The sequence below is a fragment of the Prionailurus viverrinus genome, chromosome C1 (assembly GCF_022837055.1).
Source record: "Prionailurus viverrinus isolate Anna chromosome C1, UM_Priviv_1.0, whole genome shotgun sequence".
NCBI lineage: Eukaryota > Metazoa > Chordata > Mammalia > Carnivora > Felidae > Prionailurus > Prionailurus viverrinus.
This window is the reverse complement of record NC_062568.1, coordinates 205,769,162-205,797,102: the sequence shown is the minus strand read 5'-3', so window position 1 is coordinate 205,797,102 and position 27,941 is coordinate 205,769,162. Positions and strand designations below refer to the sequence as shown.

General features: G+C 54.6%; 1 protein-coding gene across 7 annotated transcripts; it reads left to right on the top strand.

The window, feature by feature from the left end:
* The first annotated feature begins 14 nt into the window (after positions 1–14).
* MFN2 (mitofusin 2) lies at positions 15–27,733 on the top strand. Of its 7 annotated transcripts, none has more exons than XR_007154864.1 (20): positions 15–167; positions 1,408–1,547; positions 5,925–6,103; positions 9,326–9,461; positions 12,873–13,035; positions 13,725–13,849; positions 14,999–15,107; positions 15,227–15,334; positions 16,379–16,532; positions 16,743–16,810; positions 16,957–17,078; positions 19,070–19,196; positions 19,583–19,687; positions 19,958–20,060; positions 20,514–20,770; positions 21,582–21,737; positions 23,174–23,370; positions 24,171–24,305; positions 25,708–26,977; positions 27,482–27,534. XR_007154864.1 is itself a non-coding variant. In XM_047871523.1 (20 exons), exons 4-20 carry the CDS (start codon positions 5,929–5,931, stop codon positions 25,775–25,777), a joined length of 2,310 nt encoding a protein of 769 aa, XP_047727479.1. In that variant the 5' UTR covers positions 15–167; positions 1,408–1,547; positions 1,942–2,026; positions 5,925–5,928; the 3' UTR covers positions 25,778–27,733. The 7 variants fall into 7 exon arrangements, 6 of the variants coding, with proteins under 6 accessions (XP_047727479.1, XP_047727482.1, XP_047727480.1 ...); XM_047871523.1 differs by adding an exon at positions 1,942–2,026 and having other exon boundaries at positions 25,708–27,733; XM_047871526.1 differs by having other exon boundaries at positions 5,925–5,997; positions 25,708–27,733.
* The last annotated feature ends 208 nt before the right edge of the window (positions 27,734–27,941 follow it).

Here is a 27,941-nt window from a genome sequence, read left to right as displayed (position 1 = left end):
GTCTAACCGCCTGAGCTCGGAGTCCACCGATTGATCAGGGCCAGGGCGGCAAACGTGCGGCGGCTAGTGACGTGAGCGACCTCCCTCCTCCTCCCGCCTCTCTCAGGGGTGGCGCCGTCTGGTGACGTTAAGGGCATGATGGCCGCCGCGAGGCCGGGAAGGTGAAGGTGAGAGGGCGAGCGCGCCGGAGGGGTGAGGACCCGCCCAGCCCAGCCCGGCGAGTCCTGAGCAGCCCGGCGGGGACCGGTGGGACGCTGGAACCCCGGGAACTCGGGATCCGGGCAGGCGGGCGTCTCCACGCCCCGGCCTCGCTGCGGGGCCCTCCGCGGCCCTGAGAGGAGGGGGCGGGACGTGGGTGTCTGGACTGGGGGTGGGGTTCCTTGAGGTTCCTCGTCTCCCCCAGCCTTCCCACCTTCGCGGCCCCATTCCACCCCAGCCCTTTCTTCCTTTCGTATCCAGTCTTCTATATTTGCCAGCATTTACTCAGCACAAGATAAGTGCCCACGTTGACCACTGTGGCGCCCTACCCTCTCCCACTTTGGGCACTTTCTGCGCTCAGGTGCAGTCACCTATTTTCTTGTTTGACTTCTCACCTGAAGGTAAGCCCCTTGAGGGCAGGTACTGATTTACCCATCCCTAACTTCAGCGCCTAGCATGCACACAGGCACACAGACGATGCGGAATAATTTACTGTTTGGATGCGTGAAGCCTAAACTGCCCATTCTCTATTGTAATCTTTCGTTGCCCTGTTTCTTCAATTTCTCCATCGTCTCTCTTTTCTTCCTCCCAGAAAGGCCTCTGATTATCACCCTTCCCACCCGGAAGGGTGGAGTGAGGCAGATCCACGAAGTTAAAAACAAGTATGGTTTGGAGTTAAAGGGAGATGGTATCTCAGTTCCTAGCTTGGCCACTTATTAGCAGTCTATAAATCTTTTAAGTATCCCAAGCCTCTGTTTGCCCCATAGAATTAAAAATTAAGTAAGATACATTTTACAGCATGTAGCACACACAGTCTTTCAATAAGTTCCACTTCTACTTCTCTTCCACACCCCCACCCACTCATCTCTAGTCCTCAGTTCCACAATCCTCAAGACCACTCCTTGTCCTGGTCTGCTACCTCCTCTCCTCTCACCTCTCTGGACATGGACCTGTCTTTACCAGGGTTCCTGCTTCTCACCAGCACATGTTTGTGTGTCCCCGCGATTGTCCCCACACCTGTGTGTTGTGTTTTCCCCCAGGGCACTTCCTCACATACCGTCGGAGTACAGAGTACGGGGCAATGACTAAGCTTCCCTCAGGGATGAGTTTGTTTGGCTTTAAACCTGGTTAAACGTGTTTTGCGCCCCCCTTTTTTTTTTTTTTTTTTTTTGCTGCTTGTTGACATGTCCCTTTTTTTTCCCCAATAAGTTGGAATTGGTGGAGTCAACACAATCAGTAGCCAACCTCAACCTGAGACAGGACAGAGGAGAATTCAGATTCTTTTCGTCTTTTTGACTCCAGCCATGCCCATGATGCCCAGCCTGTGAAGGTCTCTTACCATCCAAAAAGTAAGTGGTAGCTGGGACGTCTGGCACCCTGGATCTGGGTTGAGTGGAAAGGGGTATGTTCTGCTGGCTGTCCAGTGGCAAGTGTCATGGATGGGGTCATCTTTGCTCAGAGCTGGAGTTTTCCAGTCTGTGCTGAAAAAAACTGTATGTATGTCCTTTCTGCTTCCATGGTTTTCACTGTTGGCGGAGAGAGCCTATTTAAAGGTTGACAGTTCAGAAGGTGGCTGGAATCTTTGGGCTCCCCGAAGAATTAGTCTCTGTCTCCCTTGTTCTCTGCTCTGCTGGCTCCTCCCTCCCTGTCTCTGCCCAGCAGAGACTGGCTCCTTATCACAGCTCTTCTGAGAGTCTACTCTGCCCCTTTTACCCTGTATACTCTTTTGTTTCAATTTCTCAGCTTCTCCTCTGTTCCAGTTGTGCCAGCAGACGATCCGTGGACCTATTTTATTTTCCCTGCTAGGAGTTGCTGTGCATAAGACTGGGTAAGGAGGTGGTGTGGATTTAGGGACTGTGCTTGGGATCCAAACACACCATGCGGTGAATTCTCTACTGCTGTTTTCACGTGCAAGGCATCTAATACTCCTCAACTAATAAATAGCCTGGGTTGAGGCAAAGCTTTTTTTTCAGTTTGGAATTGGGTTTGGTTCTGGTCTTAGGTTACTATCTGTTAATACTGTGCCCGTAGCACTTTTTTGGGGTGGGAGAGGGAGACGACCAGGATGAATGAGGCTTTCCCTGAAGGATGTTCTTCAGGATTTTAAAAACCGTTATGTAGCGGAACATCTTGTTTAGATACGTTTGTGACATGCTGCGTTAAATACAATTCAGCTAGTGTTTTTAGAACAGGCCTTTTTCCAGAGTCTTGCTTTGGTCATGTGCTCTGATGGAGGATGACCGTGGCATATAGTGTTTTAGAAATTTTTTCTACCGTGGATCCCTTTTTACATGGAGCATTGGGTGCGCTACATTTCTGTGGCCCGCACTTTGGGAAATGCTGTCCTGAACTATCTGAAACCCTGACTTGAAGAGCACTTTGCGCCTGTCACCCCAGCTTGAAGCATGCCACTTAATGTGTAGCTGGTATCAGAGCCACTCTAACCTAGCTGTGCCCAGGGGACTGGACCTGCATGCCTGCAGTGAGCTCTGTGGTGAAGTAGGGACTATCAGGGCTTTCCAGAGGAGGAACAGGATCCCAGCTGCTTCCTACCACTCTGGAAGGGTAGGCAGCCAGCAGGCGAAGCCCTGAGATAGTGGGCCTTCCCCTCCCCCCCCCATCTTGGCTTGTTTGTGTGTGTTCCGTAACTTGGGTCCATTTGTGCACATACGTATGTCCAGCTTGCTCTTTGAAGGATCGGATCCTGGGATCTGAAAGGTTTGATCAACTCTCTTGATTCCGTGAGCTCCAAACACCAAGAAACAGATGCTTAGCCCGAAGCTGCTTTTTAAGAAAAAAAAGTAGATGTGTGTATTCTAGGGATGGAAGGGGAAGAAGGCACTCTCGTGAAGGGGCATTCGCTAACTCCTCCGTGTCTCTCACAGTTGTGGAGGAGGAAAGTAGACCTGGAAATGGGTCACGACTCTGTGTCCGGCGATCTTTCTGGAAGGTCACAGACTAGACGAGGAGACGGGGATTTAAAAACCAGAAGGTTGCGTGTCCTCCTTGGAGATGTCAGGCAAGGCTTCACGGAGGGGTGACGCTACAGTTGGGTCTAGAAGGACAGTAGGAGTGTGCCAAATGGGTGAAAAAGAAAAGAGGATCCCAGGCCGGAAGCAGCACGTACAACGCAAACGGGGAACCTCAGCTTGGGGGTTAACTGAGCCAGAGAAGTCAGGCAGTTTGGATGGGTCGGAGGGAGGATCCCTGAGAGGGCTGGGGCATGCGGCTGCAGGCTGGGGGATGGTGAGAGCAGGTCAGGTCCTGGCCTGGCAACTCCGAGCACGTCTCATAACTTTGAACCGCTAAGCTTTTCCTAGCGTGCGCGCCTTTGAATCTTGCACTTACCGAACACTAGCACTTTTGGTTTCGGATCCTTTGGGCTGGCAAACGATGACCAGAACTTGAAAGCACATGCTTCTAAGAGCCCCACTGATCTCAGGGAGCTTTCTGCCTGCAAGCAAGTCACTTCTGGGGGTGGGCCCTGCTGTTCCTCAGCCCTGAGCAGACCTGTTCACTGGGTTCCCCGTGACGGTGGGGGAGCCGAGGATGTGTTGGTGGAGTTGTCTCTGCCCTTCCCTGAAGGTTGGGTGTTGGAGGGGAGAGTTGCCCGATCTTGCTGGTGGAATTTATCATTGTTGTTACTTCATAACACATAAAATCACCTTTTTTTTTAAATTTATTTTTTAACATTTATTTATTTTTGAGACAGAGAGAGACAGAGCATGAACAGGGGAGGGGCAGAGAGAGAGGAAGACACAGAATCCGAAACAGGCTCCAGGCTCTGAGCTCTCAGCCCAGAGCCCGACACGGGGCTCAAACTCACGGACCGCGAGATCATGACCTGAGCCGAAGTCAGACGCCCAGCCAACTGAGCCACCCAGGCGCCCCCATAAAATCACCTTTAAGTTTGTCCTGTGTCAGCCTGAGCCTTCTCCATCTGTGTGGCATCACGGTTGTCCTGCACATGAAGGATTCAAGGCTCTGAGGTTAAATAACTTGCTCAAGTTTACGTGGCCCAGAAAGAGTACGGTTTGAACCCAGCTCTGGTTCCAGAATCTGTCCCCTCCAGCCGTGTCATGCTCCATCCGGATCCCTTTCCGTTTCCTTTTGATGCTTTTCTCTTTTTGCACTCATCCCCCGGTCTCCTAGAGTCTTAACCTGCTGGGCCATGCGAAGCCTGATTCCAGTGCCTCTTCTGCTCTGGAGGAGGCGGAGGTGCTTTCTTCCCGATTCCCCTTCTCAAGAGTTCTGTTGCCTCACAATTCCTTGACGCCTTGACCCCCAGGCTAAGAAAAGCGCACAGTTGTAGCGATTTAAGGAGGAGGAAAGTAGAAATGGACAGTTACTTGTCTTTCTTATCTCCCTAGAAATCATTAACAAAGTAATTTGTAAGTTATGCAAAACATGTGGGTTGATATTTCCCTGTGAGTCTGTCTGTCTGCCCACTCTTTGGGATGATTAGATCCTAAGAACCAGTTTTCAGTCACTGTGCGCTTTCTCTGGATGTTCTTTCTGCTTCTCAGTAACTTGTTCAGTACCTTTTGGCACGCTTGGGAAGTGTCTGGTGTATGTTCCCTCATGAGCTTTCTCATTTCCCAGATGCAGCGAGTGCTGAGTGCTGGCTCCCATGGAGAGCCCATGTTGCTATGATTAGGGTGGCCTGGGAGGGAGAATTTGCTGGGTGTTGGAGACGCAGAACCAGGCACACGCAGCTGTGTGGGGTTGGAGGGGCCTTTGTCCTTTGACGTCCAGGATCTGAGGGCCGTGCTGGGGAAATAGCTCTGTGCATGGTGGGAACTCAGGGGCAGTGCACTTGTGGGACCAGAGATCTCCAGCCACATCTGGATGCCACCTTCTCGGCTCTATCTGCCGCTTTTGACTTTGAGCAAAAATTTCTAAGGCTTTGGAACTCAGCTTCACGGCCCCTAGTATGTTACTGCTATTTGGAAAATATAGGCTGTAACGATCGAGGGCAAGAGAGCTATCTACCCCAAAACAGACTGCTGATAGACGGGTATTAATAGTGTTATCACAGGAGGGGGGTTATGGATTTTCCCTCCAGTTCCCTCATCTCCTACAGTGCACACGCTTGCAGTGAAAGAGACCAATAAGTGTTTTTAAGTAAACAGTAGATGCAGACCTCTCTCGCTTGAGTACCACCCTTCCTTGTCCACCCCCGACCACCACCAGTACAAACAAAAAACCCGTTCAGAATTAGGGCCGTCGTGACCTGGACAGCAGAGTGGCCAGGGGAGGGTGGCGGGGGTCACTGACTTTGAGCAACACTTTGTTTTCACTGCTTTCAGTCATCTCTGCTTTTTCTTAGGTGGGTGATGTGTGGGAAAGAAGTGAGGTTTCTGTCACACTTCTCTGCCTGAGACCGAGAGGAGGGCTTCTCACGTGTCCCCTCGTGATCCCGGCCTGACTCCCTGAGGTGGGGAAGGCTGGGTCTGCTGCTCTTCCACAGGCGGGGATCAGCCAGCGCAAGGCCTAAACCCAGAGCCCTGGCTCCAGCTGTCTGGGTGCCCACACGTCCTCGGTGGTCCCTTCCTATTCTTGAGGACGCCAGTCTTACCTTACCATCCTGGATCTGGTCCTGGAGGGCCCGTGTTCTTGATGGCCTCCAGGGCTAGCCCCAGGCCCCCCACGGCACCCCGCCACAGCCCTAGCAGAACGTCTAAACTGGGCATTCCTGGGTTCACTCACGTTGTCTTTTCTTGCAGCGCGATGTCCCTGCTTTTCTCTCGGTGCAACTCCATTGTTACAGTCAAGAAGGACAAGAGACACATGGCTGAGGTGAATGCTTCCCCACTCAAGCACTTTGTCACTGCCAAGAAGAAGATCAATGGCATTTTTGAGCAACTGGGGGCCTACATCCAAGAGAGCGCCACCTTCCTTGAAGGTGAGACAGGCGGGGCCTGCTCAGCCGGGCCCACACCTGTCAGTTTCCATATGTAGGTGGGAGGATAGAGGGGAGGGGAGGTAGAGCCTTGCTCCTGGGGAGCTCATCCCCAGGTAGGTTGTCACCTTCAGCAGTGTTGTGCTTTGGGAATCATGTGGAATTGGGCTCCAGGGAGATCGGACCAGGAAAACTAGAGACCTGTCACGTAAGAATTCTGTGTATTCTGTATCATTTAGTCGTGAGGGGTAGGTGAATCTCAGTCCCATGTAGAAGACAAGCAGATGGAGGTTTTGAGATTTGCTCGATATCTTGTAAGTGACACAGCAGGGCTCTACCAGGTATCTCTGACTCCTAAGCCCAGGTGTTTTCCTCAGCCTGACTGTGCGGGTATTGGTTGTCCCTGCCCAGGGTGTTCTTTCTCTGATATTTTTAGTCAGCGGGGCTGTGGAAAGGAAACTTGCGTCACTGGCACCTTTTCCACTGGTTACTAATTTGAGCCCAGCCCCTGGTGCCTGCTCTATCAGCAGAGGAGGACAGGTTCCCAGGGCCCCGCTCAGTCGATTGCCAACCCCAGCCTCTGGTTGTCTGAGGCTCCCTCTCTAGAAGGTACACGTTAGCTCCTGTGTCTGGGATTGTCCGTCCAGACCCAGTAGCTGAGTCTCATCTGCCCTTGGTTTCCTTGTTTGTGAAAGAGACGCTCAAGCGAGACCAGGGCTTTTTAAATTCTAGTCCGCAGAGCTCTCCATGGTCAGTGGAAACGCCCCAGGGACACGCTTCACCGTCTACTTTCCACTAGCGTGGCTTGGCTTCGGGTTGGTTTATGTGACAGGCTCCTTCTTAAGGCTCCCTTTAGAGAGAGGGAATGTTTCCAGTACTGTGGTCTGAATGTTTGCATTCCCCCACATTCTCATGTTGGAACCCTAAGACCCAATGTGATGGGGTTCACAGGTGGGACCTTTGGGAGGTGATTAGGTCACGATGGGGGAGCATTCATGAAGGAGATTAGTGCCCTTATGAGAGACCCCACAAAGCTCCCTGGCCCCCCTTCTGCCACGTGAGGATACAGTGAGAAATCTGTGACCTGGGAGAGGGCCCTCCCCTAACCGGGCCAGCATCCTGATCTGAGCCTTCCAGTTCAGAACTGGGAACAGTACGTGTCTGTTGTGTATGACCCGCCTAGTCTGTGCGGTTTCATTGGAACAGCCTGAGCAAACCAAGACTGAGAACGGACTCTCTGCCCTGCCCCTGGCGTGGTGCTTGATGCAAGAGAAGGTGGTCCCCACATACTTGTTAACGTGAAAATCCGAGTTTTACAGTTAGAAGACTGGTAGCTGAAGTTATTCCAGTTCATGACCCGTTTGTTTGGCAGTAACTCGGGTGCACCTGGCTCTGTGCACGCAGAGGTGGGGCAGACCAGGTCACTCCTTCCAGAGCTCCGGCTGACCGTCTGTGATGCTCTGACTCACTCACTTTGTTGGTGCCGTGGACGAACACGTGCTTAATGAAGGGGTCTGTGCGCTGGCATTAGGGATGGCTGTTTTGGTTCTTGTTCTTGTGAGACTAGGAGGCCTGTCCTGTTGGTGGGCTGCAGGGGAAAGAGCTGGAGTGCTCTGGGTATGTGTTTGGGCCTGCCCTGGCTAGGGGCGGGGATGGTGGCCGCCTGGTCAGTCTTCTGGCTGTTTCTTTTAAATGTGGCCACTCGCTTGAGAGCCCAGCTCCTTTCAGGAGCGTTGCAGAAGCCACGTCCATGTGCCCCTATGAAGGAGGAGGGGTGATGGGTCTGAGACTGCGGTGACCAGGGGACCTGGGAGGCCTTGGCGGTTTGGTCACTTCCCCCCGTGGCATCATGCAGGGGAGACTCACCCGGTGGTCTCTGAATGCCGCCTGTGGTCACCAGTACCCTCGTCGTCTTGGGTTGCCGTAGCAGAAATATCACACGCTGGGTAGCTTATAAACAACAGGAGCTCACTTGTCACGGTTCTGGAGGCTGGCAAGTTCAGAGTCCGAACTCTAGCAGATTGGGTGTCTAGTGAGGGCCAGCTTCCTGGATTGCTGTCGTTTCCTGTGTCACATCCCAGGTAATCACACGGCAGGAGTTAGCTAGCTCTCCGGGTCTCTGATAACGGCACTAATCTTAGTCATGAGGGCTGCATCCTCATGACCCATCACGTGGTGGGGGCATAAACATTTAGTCCGTTGCCGCGAGCGTGTGCCGAGGGACCAGGCGCCCGTGTACTACGCCAGCTGACACGCCTTCCTGGTACAAGACTAGATGGGGTGGGGCCGGACCTTGCTCATTTGCTTCTGTCATCCGTTGCCTATCTGCCTCTCAGAGCCCCTGGGAAAAAGCAGTGCAGTGATCCCAGTACCCACTGGCTTAGCAATTGTGGTGCACCTGCTGAGTGCGGGGACCGCACAGTTTGGCTTTCATGTGGGAGATGATGCACTTGAACCAGACGGTCACACCATGGTGAGGTGAGCGCTGAAGTACAGGGTGCTTTGGGAGCACAAACAAGGGGCTCTCACTCAGGTTGGGGGAGTCAGGGAAGGCTTCCGGGGGCTGTGCAGTCCATGCTAGACGAGGCTAAGTGGGAGTGAGCCAGAGCCCCCCAAGGCAGCGCCTCTGTGCATCGGCGGGGGGAGGGGGAGGGGTGCACTGAGCAAAGCCCAGAGTAACCGGACGCAGCATGGCGAGGGTGGGGATGTGCCGTGCAGGATGGGGCTGGCAGGAGGCCCTACTGGAGCAGTAGGCAGGGCCGGTCAGGAAGGGCCTCATGAAGGTGCACAGGGTCCCGTCCTGGCTCCGAGCGTGGGGCGTGGGGCAGGTAAATGACGAGGATGGGGTGAGACTGTGTTTGAAAGGTGATCAGAGCAGTGCCTGGTGTGTAGGGAACACTGTTTGGTAAGTAAAACGCCTGGAAGTGACGGCAGGGAACATTCTAGTGCTCAAATGGACATCGTTCATTCATCCTTGCGGCAGTCGCAAGAGGTGGGCACTGCTCTTTGTTGTGAGAGTCGGGGGTCTAAGACTGGGCTCCGTCGCCTGAGGTCGCACAGCTGGGAAGAGGTGGCAAAGCAGTACTTCCTTGCTCTGGAGCCCGGGTGTCTGCGCTGCGGCCCCCAGCAGGGAGGTTGCCCTTCAGCGGGCAGTGGCGGGGAGCTGCGGCCGGGGCCTCTGTCCCCCGCGGACAGTGGTGACCCATGTTCCGTCTCCACCTCCAGACACCTACAGGAATGCGGAACTGGACCCCGTTACGACAGAAGAACAGGTCGTGGACGTCAAAGGCTACCTGTCCAAAGTGAGGGGCATCAGTGAGGTGTTGGCCCGGCGGCACATGAAAGTGGCTTTTTTCGGCCGGTGAGTCTGTGAAGCTGTCACACCTTCCTGCCTGGGGGGGGGGGTGGGGGGGAGGGGGGCGCTTGTGCAGCCTCGAAGTCTGAGTACCTCTTCCTCCTGTTTAAGTTTTTAATGGTGGCAAAATACACATGACGTAAAACCCATTGTCACGATTGCTCTTAAGTCTACAGTCTGGTAGTATTTACTGTGCTCACGAGCTTGTGCGGTCATCACCACCGTCCATCTCGAGAACTTCTTCATCTTGAGAAACTGAAACTCTGTCCCCATGAAACACTCGCTTTTGTCCTCCCGGAACCCCCACCCCTGCCCCAACCTCTGGCAGCCACTGCTTTGCTTTCTGTCTCTATGGATTTGACTCTTCGAGGAACCGCCAATAAGTGGAATCGTACAGTGTTTGTCCCTTTGTGACTGACCTCTTCCACTTAGCATAATGTCCCCAGGTCCCCTCTGTTGTGCACTCCGGGATGGCCTTCCTTTTTCAGGCTGAATAACATGCCACCATGCGTATAGACTGTATCTTGTTTATCCGTTCATCCGCAACGAACACTTAGGTTGTTTTTACTTCTTGGCTCTTGTGAATGATGCTGTATGAACGTGGGTGTACAGATATCTGTTCGAGACCTTCCAGTGCTCTGGGTACATGCCCAGAAATAGAATTCCTAGATCGTATGGTAGTTTCATTTTTAATTTTTTGAGGAACCACCATGTTGTTGTCCTTAGCGACCGCACCGGTTTCCAACCCCCCCGGGAGTGCACGGGGCTCCAGTTTCTCCAACTCCCTCCAACAGGTGCCTTCTGTTTCTTCTCTAATAGACATCCTCATGGGTGTGAGGTGGAATCTCATCGTGGTTTTGATTTGCATTTCTCTATTAATTAGTGATGTCTAGCATCTTTTAATGTGCTTCTCGGCCATTTGTGTATCTTCTTTGGAGAAATGTCTGTGCCGGTCCACTGTCCATTTTCAGATGGGGTTGTTTGTGGGGTTTTTGTGAGGTGTGAGAGTTCTGTATATAGCCTGCATATTAATCCCTTACTGGATACATGATTGTAGATGTGTCCTCCCATTCTGTGCGTTGCCTTTTCACTCGGTTGGCTGTGTGCTTTGATGCCCAGAAGTGTTTTCATTTGGATATAGCCCAATTAAGTTTATTCCTCCTTCTGTTGTCTAGACTTTTGGTGTCCTGTCCAAGGAATTGCTAAATCCAATGTCGTGAGGCTTTTCTTCTGTTTTCTTCCAAGAGTTTTATAGTTTTAGCCATCAGATCTCCTTGTTACACTTTGAGGTCTAGTGGACACTAGAGGTTCTCCAGTTCTCAGCAGACCCTGCACGTCTTGCAAATTGAACCCAGCTCTGACACTGTCTACCCGGAGGGAGCATTAGATCCTGCAGGTTAAGGCCCAGTCCCCCAAGACGGGCCTCGTTTCAGATGCCATTTGGAAATCTGTGTTTTGGAGTGACTGGCAGTCACTGGCAGTGACATGGAGGTTCCCATGACTCCTCCTCAAGTTTGGCTAATTTGCTGGAGCTGCTTACAGAGCTGAGGAAACAGTGACTCACACTTACTGGTTTGGTGTAAAGGATACAGAAGAACCAGCAGGTGAAGAGGGGCACAGGGTGAGGGCCAGAAGCGCTACCCTCCAGGCTTATGGATGTCTTCGTCAACCCGGAAGCTCATCAGACCTCATTGTTCAAGATGTTTATGGAGTTTAATCCACAGGCCCTTCCTCTTTCCCGAAGTAGGTGGGTGGGGCTGAAAGTCCTAACCCTCTAATCGCTTGGTCTTTCTGGTGACCAGTCCATTTTGAGAGTAGGGGCCCCAACCTCCGTCCCCTCATTAGCATAGACAGGTGTGCTCAAAAGGGGCTCCTGTGAATGACAAAAGACACTCCCATTGCTAAAATTCCAAGGATTTTAGAAGCACTGTGCCAGTAAAGGGACAAAAACCAAATGTATTTTTTATGTCTAATCTTTAAAAAGATTAGAATCTAATAAAGAGAACAAAGACACCTGGACAGGTTGGATGCAGTGGCCTGAGGAATAGGCACTCTGCCTTGAGTCTTGCCCCTAATGACCTGTGACTTTGTTACCGAATCCCAAGTTCGGCTCCCCATCCCTCGAATGACCAGTACTCGAGAGATGAGTATTGAGGGGTACCTGGATGACTCAGTTGGTGAAGTGTCTGACTCTTGATTCGGCTTAGGTCGTGATCTCGCTGTTCAGGGGTTTGAGCCCCACGTTGGACTCTGCGCTGTCGGAGTGGAGCCTGCTTGGGATTCTCTCCCTTTCTCTCTGCCTCTCTCTCTCTCTCTCTCTCTCTCTCTCAAAATATATAAGTAAGCTTAGAAAAGATGAGTATTGGGGCGCCTGGGTGGCGCAGTCGGTTAAGCGTCCGACTTCAGCCAGGTCACGATCTCGCGGTCCGTGAGTTCGAGCCCCGCGTCAGGCTCTGGGCTGATGGCTCAGAGCCTGGAGCCTGTTTCCGATTCTGTGTCTCCCTCTCTCTCTGCCCCTCCCCCGTTCATGCTCTGTCTCTCTGTGTCCCAAAAATAAATAAAAACGTTGAAAAAGAAAAAAAAAAAAAAAGAAAAGATGAGTATTGATAGGAAAGGAATATGCGCTTGATTTAGGAGGCTGGCCACGTGGGAGGAAGGTGGACTGTTACCCAATAGCCAACTCCTCAGTTTCTGTGTCGCCATGAGGATTTAAAATTTTTTTTTTAATGTTTTTATTTATTGTTGAGATGTAGACAGAGCATGAGCAGGGGAGAGGCAGAGAGAGGGAGAGACACAGAGTCCGAAACAGGCTCCGGGCTCCAAGCTGTCAGCACAGAGCCCGATGCGGGGCTTGAACTCACCGACTGTGAGATACCTGAGCCAAAGTCAGACGCTCAACTGACTGAACCACCCAGGCGCCCCAGTGAGGGTTTTAAAGGGACAAGGGTCGTTCATCAGTGAGGGGGTGCAGGGGCCTTTAACATTTCGATTCTGTACAGACAGATTTAGTGGCTCCTGTTTGCAGCTTTCAGTGCTCAAGGGTTGTGCAAGAGATCTGACTCCTGTGACACGTGAGGAGTCTGTCTTCTTCTAGAGAGGAATGTGGGATTAATAGGTAACAGAGGGAGGGTTAGTAAATCAATCGCATGCACTTAGCACCGCTGTTAAAGATTACCACGCTAGTTACCAAGATTAGGGTGGCCCCCGCGGGTAGGTTTGCAGTGATGACCTGGGAGCACATCATGGGCACAGGCCAGAGGTGTTTGTCCGTCCGTTTGCATAAACACAGAGTGCTCGCTCTGCCTGTCTGGGTACTGGTGCCACTGCAGAGACTCGGGCTCCCAGGCCGGCAGCTTCCGTGTGGAAGCCTGCAAGGCAGGTACGGGTGGCCTCCCTGACGGCCGGTTGTCCTCGCAGGACGAGCAACGGGAAGAGCACCGTGATCAATGCCATGCTCTGGGACAAAGTTCTGCCCTCAGGGATCGGCCACACCACCAACTGCTTCCTGCGGGTAGAGGGCACAGACGGTCACGAGGCCTTCCTCCTCACAGAGGGCTCGGAGGAGAAGAGGAGCGTCAAGGTGAGGGTGCCGTGGCGGGGACCGTGCCGGGGGGGTGTGCTGGCGGGTTGAGTCTGGGCGTAGACCAGCCGGGGCGTCCACTGTGACCGGGCAGTCAGCACCTCTAAGGAGAGGGTGGTGCCCGTGCGGTGGGAAATGGGAAGGCCTGTCAGAGCTGAGCCTGGGCAGGTTTGAGAGCCTCCGGGCGGGTCTGAAGAGCGCCAGGAGCCAGGAGGCTCCAGTTCCTGTGTTGCCAAGCAGGCTGGTGGCTCTTCTCCTTGCTCAGAAGAGTGTGTGTGCCTCGTTTGCTGGGCTGTTGCTACAGGGCGACTCCTGCACTTGTCCCGTGGTTGTGAGCCAATAGCCCGTGGCTGGTCCGTTTTTATTTTTCTGAGAGCCGCTGGTATTCTTGTTTGGGGCCAGAAGCTCCTTCCGGTGCGTGGAGAACTCATCAGTGCAAAATAACTGCAGCTTTACGACAACAGCCAAGAAAGCAGCCTTTGAAAGGAGTGAAGAGTAGTTGTTTCTTATTGGCTCGGCCCGGCCCTTGGCTTTTCCGTGTGAGATGAAAGGAGTGGGGGAAGCAGACCAGGCCGCAGCACTGGGCCACTGAGCCCCGCGTGCCAGGCGGCACGGGCAGGCTGGCGGCCAGCGAGTCTTCCTCAGCTCCGGTCTTTCTTTCTTTCGTTCTTTTCCTCCTCCCCCGTCAGACTGTGAACCAGCTGGCCCATGCCCTTCACCAGGACGAGCAGCTCCATGCTGGCAGCCTAGTGAGTGTGATGTGGCCCAACTCCAAGTGCCCACTTCTGAAGGATGACCTCGTGCTGATGGACAGGTAAGAGGGAAAGTGCCTCCGTAGGAGGTCCACACTGGGCCCTCTCCGGGTTTCTTTTCCTGCATCCTCCAGCCAGGGTCCCCTGGGGCCTGTTTGGTGCTCTGCTTCTCGTGCTGCCTTTCCTACTGGCTCAGCCAAATCCTCCCGCCTCCCGGATTTCCCCGGGTCTGGCTGCTGTAGCCGTTGGCATCAGTGCCCTGGAAATGTCCCAGTGACGATCCGTAAAGACAGGTGGGAGGGAGGCCCAAAAGTGGAGGAGGTCCTCAGCTGTAACCCGAGGTTGGTGCGTGTATTAGGGTTGGGAGCTTGTGGTGCTGGGGTCCGTGTGGTATTTTATTTCTCTCGAAGGAACGCTTTGGGGCAGGTCATAACTGTCTTGAGAAGTACGGTACCGTAGTGCTTATTGGACTCACAGAAATATAAAATTTCACCTTAATTGTGTATCTGCAAAGCAAAATTACAAGCCATTATTAAAAAAAAAATTTTTTTAATGTTTATTTTTGAGAGGGAGAGACAGAGTACAAGCGGGGGAGGGGCAGAGAGAGAGGGAGACACCGAATCCAAAGCAGGCTCCAGGCTCTGAGCTGGCAGCACAGAGCCCAATGTGGGGCTCGAACTCACGAGCTGTGAGATCATGACTTGAGCCAAAGTCGGACGCTTAACAGACTGAGCCACCCAGTTGCCCCACAAGTCATTATTTTTAATGTTTTAATTTTATTTTCTTTCAATGTTTATTTTGAGGGGGAGAGAGAAAGAGAGAGAGCAGGGGAGGGAGAGAGAGAGGGGGAGAGAGAGAATCCCAAGCAAGCTCCATGCTGCCAGTGAGGGGCTCAAACTCCTGAACCATGAGATCATGACCTGAGCCAAGATCAAGAGTCAGATGCCTAACCGACTGAGCCACCCAGGCGCCCCAAACCGTTGTTTTAAGAAAAGTGATACACGGGTGGAACAAAACACAAAACGTATTTTCAGACTATCAGGAAGGATATGAAATGAAAAGTAATTATCCCTCCAGTAAAGGCCAGGCCCGATTTCTCTCACACCTGTAACTTTCTCCTCCTTTGCCTGGCTGCCTCGAGTCTGTGCAGAGCAGGAAGACTAGGGCCCACGGTCTGTGTGCCTGATGATGCTTTACCCCGTCACCTCTAGCCCTGGCATCGACGTCACCACAGAGCTGGACAGCTGGATTGACAAGTTTTGCTTGGACGCCGACGTGTTTGTGTTGGTGGCCAACTCAGAGTCCACCCTGATGCAGACGGTAACCCCTCCACCTTTTCCCACACCCCTGGACCCCAGCTGAGCGGGCAGGGGGTGCGTGTGGCTGACGACCTTGGCCAGCACAGCCCCTCCTGTACTGAGGTCTTTGTCCCCCATCAGGAGAAGCAGTTCTTCCACAAGGTGAGTGAGCGCCTGTCCCGCCCGAACATCTTCATCCTGAACAACCGCTGGGACGCGTCCGCCTCGGAGCCTGAGTACATGGAAGAGGTGAGTAGTTCTTTAGTCATCACTTTGGGACCGTGTCCACCCAGAGCCTCTCCGTGGGCTCTCCGGCCACATTGGGCCTGTGACTGACTTCTTCACTAGAGATTTCCCAGGTGTTCCCTGGGGTCACTGTGGTGTCTTCTGAGGGCTTTAGGAACACTGTCTTCACTTCTGCTCACTTCCCCTGCTCCCTCTACTCTTCCAAAGGCTGTTATCCAGGCCTGAAAAGCGTCCCCACCGCATCAACCACACCCTTGTTTGAGGCCAGTGCTCACTTCAGTTCATGAAGAGTTACTCGTTATAGAACAGGCTCAGCTTTCAGAAGACGTCCAGGAAAGAAGCTTAAAGGAGGAGCAGAGAATAATTGATTCTTACTGGCAAATCCTCTAGTTCTTTACCTTTTTGCATGAGAGGGAAGGAAAAGGATTAACAGACTGGTAACATGGGACGATGAGGCGCGCGGCCCGTAGGCTGACGCTGGACAGTGATGGGGAAGCTCCTTGTCTATGAGATGCGTGGAACAGAGTTCTTGGAAGGAGGAAATCTGCTGACTTGAGGAAAGCACCTGCCAGTAGAACCTGAGGATTTCAGAGCTAGAAGGGATTTCCCGGTGGCGTCCACTGATCTTATAAACGAGGCCCTGGGAGGACTCGGCTTGGCAGGGTGAAGCCCAAGTTTAGGTTTCTTGGCTCCGGGTTCCTTTCCTTCTGGGCACCAAAGTGAGACGCCGTGTGGGTTCTAACAAGAGGTAGTTTGGGGCAGGTTTAGGCATTTCTGCTTGTATGTGCATAAAAAATTTGTGGCAGCCTGTGCCCCAAGAAACCCCCATGACGTGGGTTCTGGGGAACTTGGTGGCTAGAGAACAGCGATAGTGGGAGATGATTCCTCATGTGTGTGGGAGGTGTGTGTTTGTACCTGTGGAATACTGAACCATGTGACTACCTTACCTCTTCTTTAGAAGAGAGGCAGTTTGGGGCTGTGGGCTCCATTGGGAGGGGGCCACTGGCACCCCACCTGGTCACACCCACCCATCTGCTTGGGCTTCAGGTGCGGCGGCAGCACATGGAACGTTGTACCAGCTTCCTGGTGGATGAGCTGGGCGTGGTGGACCGAGGCCAGGCTGGAGACCGCATCTTCTTTGTATCTGCCAAGGAGGTGCTCAACGCCAGGATCCAGAAGGCCCAGGGCATGCCTGAAGGAGGTACGATGGAACAGACTTCCTTTTCCCTGATGGTTGAGACATCTGGCTTGTGCTCAGCCCGTAAAGATGGTTCTGATGAAGAGCCTTGAGGGAGAAGCTCTTTGCTTCTCGGCCAGTGTTTAAGCCAAGTGCCCCGTCGGCTTGGCTTTGGATGATGTTACCATTTCCTTCTGCTGTTGTTTCCGGACTAATATGGTGTAATTCTCCTAGGGGGCGCTCTTGCAGAAGGCTTTCAAGTGAGGATGTTTGAGTTTCAGAACTTTGAAAGGAGATTTGAGGTGAGCCCTTTGATTCCAGCGTTTGATTATTCTGTGCCTCCCCGGCACCCGCCAGCCGTGACCCTGGCAGTGAACGCCAGAGCCTCGCCTGGGGCTGGTGGACCCCAGTGGCCTCCGCCTTCCTCAGCACCTCTTGTCTGTTCCAGGAGTGCATCTCCCAGTCTGCAGTGAAGACCAAGTTCGAGCAGCACACGGTCCGGGCCAAGCAGATTGCGGAAGCGGTGCGTCTCATCATGGACTCCCTGCACGTTGCGGCACAGGAGCAGCGGTAAGAACCCGACACCGCGTGCCCGCAGAGGGCAGAGCTGGGAGGGGATCGCTCACCCCAGCCTGGGGACTTGCCGGCAGAGCTGAGTCTCTGGGGTGCCACCGGGACTAGTGAGATCCCCAGGGAGCAGCCTGGCGAGGATGGCCATTGGGTGGGTATCTGGTCATCCCACGTGGTCTGTGTGGTGGTTCTTAGAAGTGTTGCCCCACAAGCCCAGTGTTGGAGGCCTCAGCCGACACCACACTGAGCATGGCAGCGTTTCTCAGAGCTAGAGGCAGGAGACGTGGATTTGGTTTTTTTAAAGTTTTAATTTTATTGTAAGTAATCTCTACACCCATCGTGGAGCTTGAGCTCAATCCCCAGGAACAAGGGCGCATGCTCCACTGCACTAAGCCAGCCAGGTGCTCCCAGGGCACAGTTTTTTAAAAATAACCTTTTTTTTTTTTTTTAATGTTTGTTTATTTTTGAGAGAGAGAGAGAGTGCGCGCTTGAGCAGGGAAGGGACAGAGAGAGAGGGAGACACAGATCCAAAGCAGGATCCAGGCTCTGAGTTGTCAGCACAGAGCCCGATGCAGGGCTCGAACTCACGAACCGTGAGATCACGACCTGAGCTGAAGTCAGATGCTTAACCGACTGAGCCACCCAGGTGCCCCGTTTTTTGTTGTTGTTGTTTTGTTTTGTTTTTAATAGAAATTAAAATATGGGAAAATACAGAGAATAACGTAAAAACATCTTGCTTTCTTTAGTGTTTGCTTTATATTATCCTAAAGTTGAAATAAAACAACATCAAACACCCTTTGAGTCTTCAGCCCCTCCCCCGCTGTCACCCTGCCCACTCCTCAGAGGCAATGGCAGCCATGAATTTGGTGTGTAGCCCCATCATCCATTTAGAAAGTACTTTTGCATAAATCCTGAAGAATACATAATACTGCTGTGGATGTGCCTCAGGCATGTGGACAGGGTGTCATACTGAATGTGTCAGGGCACCTTGTGTTTCTTTCCACTTGGCTTTGGTTTTGTCCCCTATCCCTTTCAGGTAACACAGAGCTGGTAACACAGAGTTGGTGTTTCTATTAACTGAGATAGAGCATCCCGTTGGCAATATACCTCATTTTCCTATGGGTTGATTTTTATTTTTGTTTATTTTTTGATATTTATTTGAGAGAGAGCGAGAGAGAGAGAGCATATGCACGCACACCTGTGCAAGCAGGGGAGGGGCAGAGAGAGGGAGAGAGAGAATCCCAAGCAGGCTCTGCGCTGTCAGCACAGAGCCGGACATGGGGCTCGATCTCACGACTCTGGGAACGTGACCTGAGCTGAAACCAAGAGTCCAACGCTTAACTGATCGAGCTACCCAGGTGCCCCAGCCAATGGATTAATTTTTAGATTTAATTCTTTTCTGTTGCAAACCCTGTTGCAGAGGACACCGGTTCAAGTGGCCCCTTGTGCACATTTGTAAGAGTATGTCTAGGAGCTTAACTCCTGGAGGCAGAACTGTTTCGTCCTAGGGTGTGTGCATTTTCAGTTTTAGCGTTTTCCTCTGATGCCCTCTGAAACGTCTGAATGCATCCCCAGTTCCCCCGCGGTGCGTGCTGGGACTGCATTCCCTGAGCCTTACCGGCACTTCAGACTTGGTGATTTTTGCCAGGTTCCTGCCTGCGTAGAGTAGTACCTCTTTTTAATTTCATTTCCCCGATGACTAGTGAGGCTGAGCTTTTTTTTTCCCGGATTAATGAGCAGAATCTGTTCTAAACGCCCCCCTCCCCCCCCCCCCCCCCCCAAGCACCCTCCTTGGTCCCCCACCACCTCTTCCCAGCTGGCAGACCTAAGGGCACAAGGCTGGTGCTCAGGAACGGGGAGAGCATGCTTCTGGGCACCGTCTGACATTGCTGGGGCCCCAGCTGGGGCATGTGCAGCCTTCCTGGCGTCCCCTCGCTCCTCCGCTTGGTTGGGTGGGGACCCGCTCCTGAGCCCAGCGCGCTTTCTCTCAGGGTCTACTGCCTGGAGATGCGGGAAGAACGGCAAGAGCGGCTGAGGTTTATTGACAAGCAGCTGGAGCTCCTGGCGCAGGACTATAAGCTGCGGATTAAACAGATCACGGAGGAGGTGGAGAGGCAGGTGCGGATCGTGGAGGAAGCACTCTGGGCGATCTGGACTGCCTAGGAGTGTCCAGGGTGCTGGCGGTTTCTCAGCCTTCCAGAAGGAAGTTGTGGCCCTGACTGGAGCGGGCGCATAGCCTCCCTGGGCTCCCTGGTCCCTCGTGTGACTCTGGGCAAGTCCCTGTGCTCTGGGCCTCCCCTCCACATCTCCAAGGAGCATCTGCCCGCCATTCGGACATCCCTTCTCCCTCAAAAGCTTTCCCGCCGTAGGGGAGCTGAGAAGACCGCTGGCTTGTGGGGAAGCTCATGCGGTCTGCGAGGACTCGTTAGGCTCTCCTGGTGCTGCAGGAGGGAACCAGGCTCACCTGCCCTCCATGCTTCACGGTACGCGTCCCTCTCCCGCAGGTGTCCACTGCGATGGCGGAGGAGATCAGGCGCCTCTCCGTGCTGGTGGACGAATACCAGATGGATTTCCACCCTTCCCCGGTGGTCCTCAAGGTCTACAAGAACGTGAGTCGTTAAGCAGCAGGTGTTCTGCACGGGGACTCGCTTTAATCCCTTGGGCCGCTGGGTGGAATTGCCACGCGACAGTGATTCGGCCCCTGCTGGTCTGCATCAGGGTCCCTCAGCCAGGGAGATAGGACCCAGGCTCCACTCCGCGTTCCGCGGTCACCTGCTGGGTGCGGGCTGACCAGCCTCGGGCTTCCTTGTCCCCTGGCTCCCCAGAACGAACTCCTGACGGGGGCGTTGCCTCTCTGAACCTCTGCCTCCCTGTTGCAGGAATTGCACCGCCATATAGAGGAAGGACTGGGCCGGAATATGTCCGACCGCTGCTCCACAGCCATCACCAGCTCTCTGCAAACCATGCAGCAGGACATGATAGGTCAGTGGGGACTTGAGACTGGGGCTTTGGGTTGCCCAGCGGTCAGCTTTGGAGGCCAGTCCACAGGAATAACGGCCTCTCCTTGTCTGTCACTCTTGACGATGAGTCTGTCCGGTACCCTCAGGTTCTTGGGGTGTGCAGAGCCTGTGTTCCACACGCAGACTCGGGGAGCCGGCTTGAGTTACCACACGGGACTGTCACAGGCTGAGAGTTTGGCCTGTCCTTAAATTCACCCGAAGCATAAACGTCAGCAGGTGTTGGAGCCTCGGTCCACACACCCCTGGGGCCAGCTGGCCTGCCTCTCTGGGAGGGGCCCTTGTGGCGCCACAGGCCATTCCTGCAGAGCGGTCCGCGTCCTCGGCGGAGGCTGGCACGGCCTCCATTTCGAGGCTGGACCCCGCTGTGGCACAGGGCCGAGCCGATGCGCTTTCCCCTCGTTTGTGTTCCCGACAGATGGTTTGAAGCCCCTCCTTCCTGCGTCTGTGCGGAGTCAGATAGACATGCTGGTCCCTCGGCAGTGCTTCTCCCTCAGCTACGACCTGAACTGTGACAAGCTGTGTGCTGACTTCCAGGAGGACATCGAGTTCCATTTTTCACTCGGGTGGACCATGCTGGTGAATAGGTTCCTGGGCCCCAAGAACAGCCGCCGGGCCTTGATGGGCTACGGTGACCAGGCAAGCAGTGTCCCGCACCCTTGGGTGTCACCAGAGGTCAGTCTGCACCTGTCTCCAGACCTAGGAGCCATTCTCAGGTTTCAGCTTTCAGCCGCGGCACGTGTGCTACCACACCACGGTCCGGGTTTTTGCCACAAATCCACGCAGCCTTGACTTAAGCACCGATATCTGCGGAATTAAAAACGTTAGCCGAGTGTTTTTTCTAACGTATATCAAATGAAGCGTGTGACTTGTGAATATAGATGATTTATGTCTATCCACATACCACCGTTTTAGAATTTAGATTTTTAAAAAATTTTTTATTTTTGAGAGAGAGAGCACGCATGCGCAGAAGCAGGGGAGGGGGCAGAGAGAGAGAGAGGGAGACACAGGATCCGAAGCAGGCTCCAGGCTCCGAGCTGTCCGCACGGGGCCCGACGTGGGGCTTGAACCCATGTACTGTGAGATCATGACCTGAGCCGAAGTCAGACGCTTAACTGACTGAGCCACCCAGGCGCCCTTAAAATTTAGATTTTTAAAACCACTCGTGTCTCTATCTGTCGAACTCGTGTGTACTGCGCCTGGTGCACACCCCCACTTCGGGGGAATTGTACCGAGGCATTTGGGGCTGCCATTGCTTGCATTTTGTGGGGTCCCCACAGTGCTCACCTTGGGGCTGGCAGGTCTGTTACAAAGCTTCGGTCCTTCCTTGCTGCACGCAAAGCTTAATTTTCTTTTTGCCTTTTTGGAAACCGAAGAGCCGCTCTGTGTCCCTGTCCCAGGACCCCTGGTCCTGAGGGTCACTGAGGGTTCTGTTGAACCAGAGACCTGCCACATTCTTCTTACCCCTCCTGTCATGTCTTTTCAGGTGCAGCGCCCCATCCCCCTGACGCCAGCCAACCCCAGCATGCCCCCGCTGCCGCAGGGCTCCCTCACCCAGGAAGAGCTCATGGTTTCCATGGTCACCGGCCTGGCCTCCCTGACGTCCAGGACCTCCATGGGCATTCTCGTTGTCGGAGGCGTGGTCAGTGAGCAGCCCTGCCTGGGAAGGGTGGGGGCTGGAGGACAGGCAGGTGGGGCCCGAGGGGCACGGTGCTGGTCAGGGTCCCTGCGTCCACACAGCGGCGTTTTCACGCCCACCGGCGGCTTCTCACGGTGGTCTCTGGTCTCGGGAGCTGTGCGGCCTCAGCCTGAGCTTCGGCGTGTTAGTCATTGACTTCTTGAAGTCTCAGCCGATGCGACGTTCAGACGGCACCGCTCCCTTGTGACAGAGGAGGAAAGTCTGGGTGGCTCGCCAAAGACAGTTAGGATTGGAACTCTGACCTGAAGGCCTCTACTACGTGACGGGCTTCGGGGAAGGGACCCGAGAAGGTGACAAAGCTGGAGTCCAGACAGGTGGGCGTGGCCAGGAGGTGAGGAAGCCCAGAGCGAAACTGGCAAGGGTTTAAGACAGAGAGACCAGGCTGGGCCTTGAACCCTCGCGTGTCTGTCTCCTGGTTTTCTTGCCCTTTCCTTTCCACTCCAAAGCCTGAGATCGCAGGCTGCCTTCTTGGTGGCTGGGGTACTCCCCACGTCCTGACGCACGACACACTGCGGCCAGGACACTTTCACCCTGAGTTTGCTGGGGATGTGGGCTTGCTCTCTCTGCTGTGGTCGTTCGAGCCGTAGAGTGGTGGCAGATGTGACAGGGACAAAACTGCTGGGGATTGTGCTCTCAGGTCGGAAGACTGGGGTGGACACAGCTGAGGCCCCTTGCTCTCCGTCTCCACAGACGTGGCGTGCCGTGTGGCTTGTTTCAGACGGTGACCTGGCAGAGGGTCATTAGCTGAGGCGCCGGTACTCGGTGGTCACGGGACCCTGTCAAATAGCCCATTTTACCCAAACCACCCTGAGACCTGGAGAGACCATCAGGCCTCTTTTGGGAGGAACGTGTGTAAAGAAACTTGGCGTGGGTTTCAACCAGGACGGCAGGTGGCACTGACGCCTTGATTTCTGGCTCTGTGTCCAGTGCTTTTTGTGACCTCGCTGCCTTGAACTAGAGTGTCACGGACCAGAGCGACAGAAGCCACCCTCTGAGGAAAGACGTGAGGGATTCTACTCGTCAGTGTCCTCAGGATGGAATGTCACTTTAGAGCACCTGCTTTTGTCTTTAGGGACTCTGCGTGTCTGGTTCCATGCTTCTGGTGCCAGTGCCTCCTCCCCTACTCCCAACGCTCCCCTATCCCCGACACTCCCCTAACCGCCCCTCCCCTACCCCCACCTCCTAGCACAAGTCTTCTCGTGTGACCAACGCTAAGTTACCCTGTTTCTGAATTAGGTTCCTGCCCTTCTGGCCTCCGTGGGATCAAAGAGGTGTGGAAGGAGGCGTTCTGAGGAGAGACACAAAGGCTCTTTGGGGCCCTTGGGAGAGGCAGGGGGGCGGCAGAGGGTCCACATCGGCTGATCGCTGTGGCTCTGCAGGTGTGGAAGGCGGTGGGCTGGCGGCTCATTGCCCTGTCCTTTGGGCTCTATGGCCTCCTGTATGTCTACGAGCGTCTGACCTGGACCACCAGGGCCAAGGAGAGGGCCTTCAAGCGTCAGTTCGTGGAGTATGCCAGCGAGAAGTTACAACTCATCATCAGCTACACCGGCTCCAACTGCAGCCACCAAGTCCAGCAGTGAGTCCCCCGCGGGGCCGGGGCCGGCTCCTCTGGTTCAGAACTTCCCGCTAGCTTCCCTTGGACCTGCCCTGGGAACCGCTGGATCCCCAGCATCATCTGACGCTGGCCTTCAGCCGTGCAGTGTCGGCTCTGAGACCAGGGATGGGGAGAAAGCTGTTTCCGGGGACACCCTATGCTCGGGGCCGGGACCAGTTAGGCCTCTGTTCCCCCAAGGAAGGGAGATGCGGGTGGACGAGGGACGTTACTTGTAGTGTTTTTTCAAGGTCTGTAGGCAGAGCTTTGAAATTCTAAGACCCGGCCCTGTCTTCCTGGCACAGCTTTGGGCAGGAGGGGGCCAGGCTGCCTGCCTGGCTAGTCGGGGAGGGAGGAGTGCCGGCCTGCCTTCCTCACACTGCTGCGTGGTGGGCCCCTTGCCCGCACCTAATTTTTCATTTTCTCTGTGAACCCTTTGAAGTAGACATTGTTTGTGCGGGCGTCTCCTTTTTCCAGATGGGGAAACCGAGGCTCGAGGGGCGGTCCCTTTTCCCCTGCCACTTGGTGATTAGCGGCAGAGCTGGGATCTGAATCCCCGCCTGCTGTGCCCCAGGCAGGGTGCTCCTGGGTCTCTCACTGTGGTGACGCTGAGCGTGTGTGGCGTCCTTGGTCTGGGCAGCGGGCGGAGAAGATTCTGCCACACCGGCGTGGTGCAGGGCAGAGCTGCCAGCGGCTGACCGATGGGCACCAGGTGGATCTAGCCAGTGCCCGTGTTCTGCAAACCAGCCACGTGGCCCCGTTGATCCCGACTCTCTCCCACTCAGGGAACTGTCTGGGACCTTTGCCCACCTGTGCCAGCAAGTTGACGTCACCCGGGAGAACCTGGAGCAGGACATCGCCGCCATGAACAAGAAAATCGAGGTTCTCGATTCACTTCAGAGCAAAGCAAAGCTGCTCAGGTGAGGTCGCCCTGGGAGGCCGGAGGCGGTGGGCTCCGGTGTGTGGCCCGGGCGCAGCGGTGTTTTGGCTGCTTGTCTGTGTCTTGCGTGGACGTGAACTTCACTCCGCGTGAGCTGTTTGCTAGCATCTGCTGGGTGCCAGATACGGTGCCAGCGCTGGACGTTCGACAGGATGTAGAGTTACTGCCCTGCGGACGCTCTCCGTCGGGGCCTTGGCGGAGGAGGAGCCAGGCGGAAGGGAGCCGTGAAGGGACCGCTCACGGGCACCTTCTCCTTCAGCAGCATCTTAGGCACTTGACGGGCGCCGGGCCGCTCACCCGTCCGTGTCCCTGCAGGGTCGTGTCACCTATCTCCGTTTTCTAAAAGGGGAAATTGCAGCCTCCAGGAGTTAAGTAACTTGTCTGGGGTCCCACAGGCAGTGGCGAGGCCAGGAGGAGAGGATCCAGGTGTGCGTGGCTCCAGCACCCCGGGACACTCCGCACGTTCATGGTCTTTCTCTGTCTACTGTGCACCGGGGTCTCTGGGCTGGACCCGCCACATGTTTTACTCCATTTCTCTGGGCGCAGGGAAGGGGCCATGTCGGCATTTTTACCCGTCGGAAAGGTGGTCAGGCAGCTGGTGACGGGCAGAGCCCCCGCTGGCACCCAGGTCCGTGCGGGGTCCCTGTGGAAAGTCGGAGCTTCTGTCCAAGCTTTGCTGAGGGGGGTCAATCTAAGGAGCCAGAGGCCTGGGTTCTGGCCCAGGCACTTGTGTTTGGGTGGATCACTGAGCTTTCTTAAGTCTCATTGTTTTCGTCTGTAAAATGGAGCGAGATCTCATGACAGAGCCACAGAGCTGAACCAGAAAGCGCTCCGCAAAGGTCCTCAGCCCGCTCAGCCTGAGATAACATCAGCACCCGGGGACCCTGCGCTTCCTGCTCCCGCCCCTGACGTCAGTGTCAACCCCTGGGCAAACGGTGGACTTTCCCGGGCTGATGTGCCCTCCCCACCCACTGCCCTGGGCGAGTCAGTTTCAAGGACCCCTTGGCGGTGGGGGCGGGGAGGTGGGGGGTGGTCGCCGATACCTCTGCTGCTCATAGCCAACAAGGACGGGGTGAGCCCGTATGGGCCGCATATCCAGCAACCCGACCCCCCACAGACAGGCAGGAAAACTGACTTCCGGACAGTTCAGGGGCCTGCCTGTGGTCAGGTGAAGCAGACATAGGGCTTGAATGTCAGACAGGCCTTACTTTTGGCTCCACGGCTGATGAATCGTGATTGTGGGAAGTTATGTCATAAGTTCTCTGGGTCTCTTTCTCTCATCTGCAAAGTGGGGGTTATCAGAGGAGTAAATGTCCTTAGAACAGCACTCGGTGTCAGCTGTCGGCAGCTGTGAGCGCTACAAATTAACCCTTTCTCCGCAGGAACAAAGCCGGCTGGTTGGACAGCGAGCTCAACATGTTCACGCACCAGTACCTGCAGCCCAGCAGATAGTGGGCAGCCTGGCGCCGCAGCCCGCCTGGGGAGGGGCCGTGCTGTGTGGCCCCCACCGGGGCCCCGGGCAGCTCCCGTCTGGTGCTGCCACCCTGAGAACGAAAGCACCCCCGTCTCATACCATTTTGAGCCCCTGAAACGCTAGTTCCCCCCCGCCTTTGCCTGCCGTTGCAGGAAGATCTTCAGGCTCGTACCCCTAAAGGAGCCTTTTTTTTTTTGATGATGACTGTGGACCGCGTGGTACCAAGGAGTCGAGTCTTTGCTTTGTCGAGTGCACTTGACTGAGATTCTTTTGAGTGCTTGACAAGGTCTCGGGATCCGCCGGCCCCGCGGGACGCCCGGTCGGCGCCTCCGAGGGCATCAGGCAGACCCCGTCCTCCAGTGACACTAACCCCCGACCACACGTCCGCTCCGCTCCGCTCCACGCTTGCAAAGAAGGGCCGCCCGAGGGAGGGTGGGATTTCTTCCCCGATCGCACTGGAACGCATTTCCGGAAGGGCTGCTGCCTGAGCGTCAGTTTGGTTTTTCAGCTTCTGAGCTTCGCTGCATCGGCAGAGCGGTTCCCACACGTCTTGGAGGCAGAGATTGGGTTGGAGGCTGAGGGGGGGCCTTGTGCCATGAGGGGGCGGGAAAGATGTTGCAGAAGCCGGGGCGGGGTCGGTGGCCGACGGGAGGGGCGTGTGGAGAGAGCAGGTAGCTGGTACCGCGTTGAGGAGGGGCTTGGCCTCCCTTCTCTTCACTGTGTCCCTTGTTCTGTTTTCAGTCTTTAGCCTGTGTAGCCTGGTTTTATTATTGGTCATAGATGGGTTGGTCCAGAGCGTTAGAGGATGTAGCAGAAGGCAAGATGGCGGAGGGAGGGGGGCGTCCGGGATGGTTGGAGAATGTGGAGTCCACGGAGAACAGGGCTGTTTGACCTTGCCCTGTGAGGGGCTCACAGGCTCCGAGAGCTCGCACGGTTAGCTTGATTGCATCCCCGTTATGCCCCTTAAGAGGTGTTCCCACCCCCGCCTTGGCCCAGGCTGCCCTTGGCCACCAGTCAGTCCTCCTGACTAAGTCTCCCGCGCCGCTGAGGCTGCAGTTGGCCGAGAGACAGCGTGGGAAACCCAGCAGCCACCCTCCCTGACCCCCAGAGCCTCTTCCCCTCATCAACCTCGTGTGGACTTTGAGAGATGTTTCCTGTTGAGTTTGGGATCGTTACTGGTTGAAGAGGGGGCAGGTTCCTGTCCCCAGGGTGTTAACTGGGGCAAGCAGCCTCTGCAACTCAGGTCGGAGAACTTCCTAGAAACCAGAAAGCTCTCTCTCCCAGAAAGAGGTGGGGCTCTGGCAGAGAGGTGGGGCCTGTCCTCCTGAATCCCCCCGCCCCCCGCCCTCCAGCTTCCGGGAAATGAGTTGGTGGCCTCTGCTCACTGGTGGGTGGCCACGCAGGTGGCCTCTTCTCCAGGTGCCTGCTTGTCTTTCAGACCTTCAGCGGACGGCGTGTGGGGCAAAGTGGTGGGTGTTGCCTTGACAGTCACATGGCAGGAGGATGTTCTGAGCTTTTTGCCAGACCTAGATGGTGGTCACTTCACGGCGTGTCAGGAGAAATCAGTGTCACACGATTCCAATGAACTTTGTGCTTTTTGGGGGGAATCATTTTTTTTATTTCGAATAACTAAACATGAATTTTTTTGAATGTAGCCCCTGGGCGGTGAATGGGATTTTGAGTTTCTTATACAATGAGTAAAATTAAATTTATCCCACTGAGGGAAAGACTCTGACCGAAGTGTGGCAAAAAGCACTTTAATTTCATGCTGCTAACTTTGTTCCCTGTCTTTACGTTCATTTGCTGGAGTGTGAGACGTGCTTGACACAGTGAGTTTTTCCTCCGATGTATTTGAGGTGGTATATTTGCCTGAACTGCTCCTGTATCGTTGCCGATAACATTGGAACTAAAATAAAACCTAGTTGGAAACCCTCTGTGGCATCTCAGTTTACTGTTCTTACGCAAACCCGGGTCTGCAGGCCGCGTTCTGAAATGACCTTAAGTTTATTTAGGGGAAGTTCCAACTGTAATCTGCCTGCGGGTTCCTCTTACTCTTGGAAGGACGCTGATACTCTCAGAAGAACAACGGGCATAACTGATCTTTGAGAACCAGAAATCTAGAGTGATTTCTTGACAGATTTC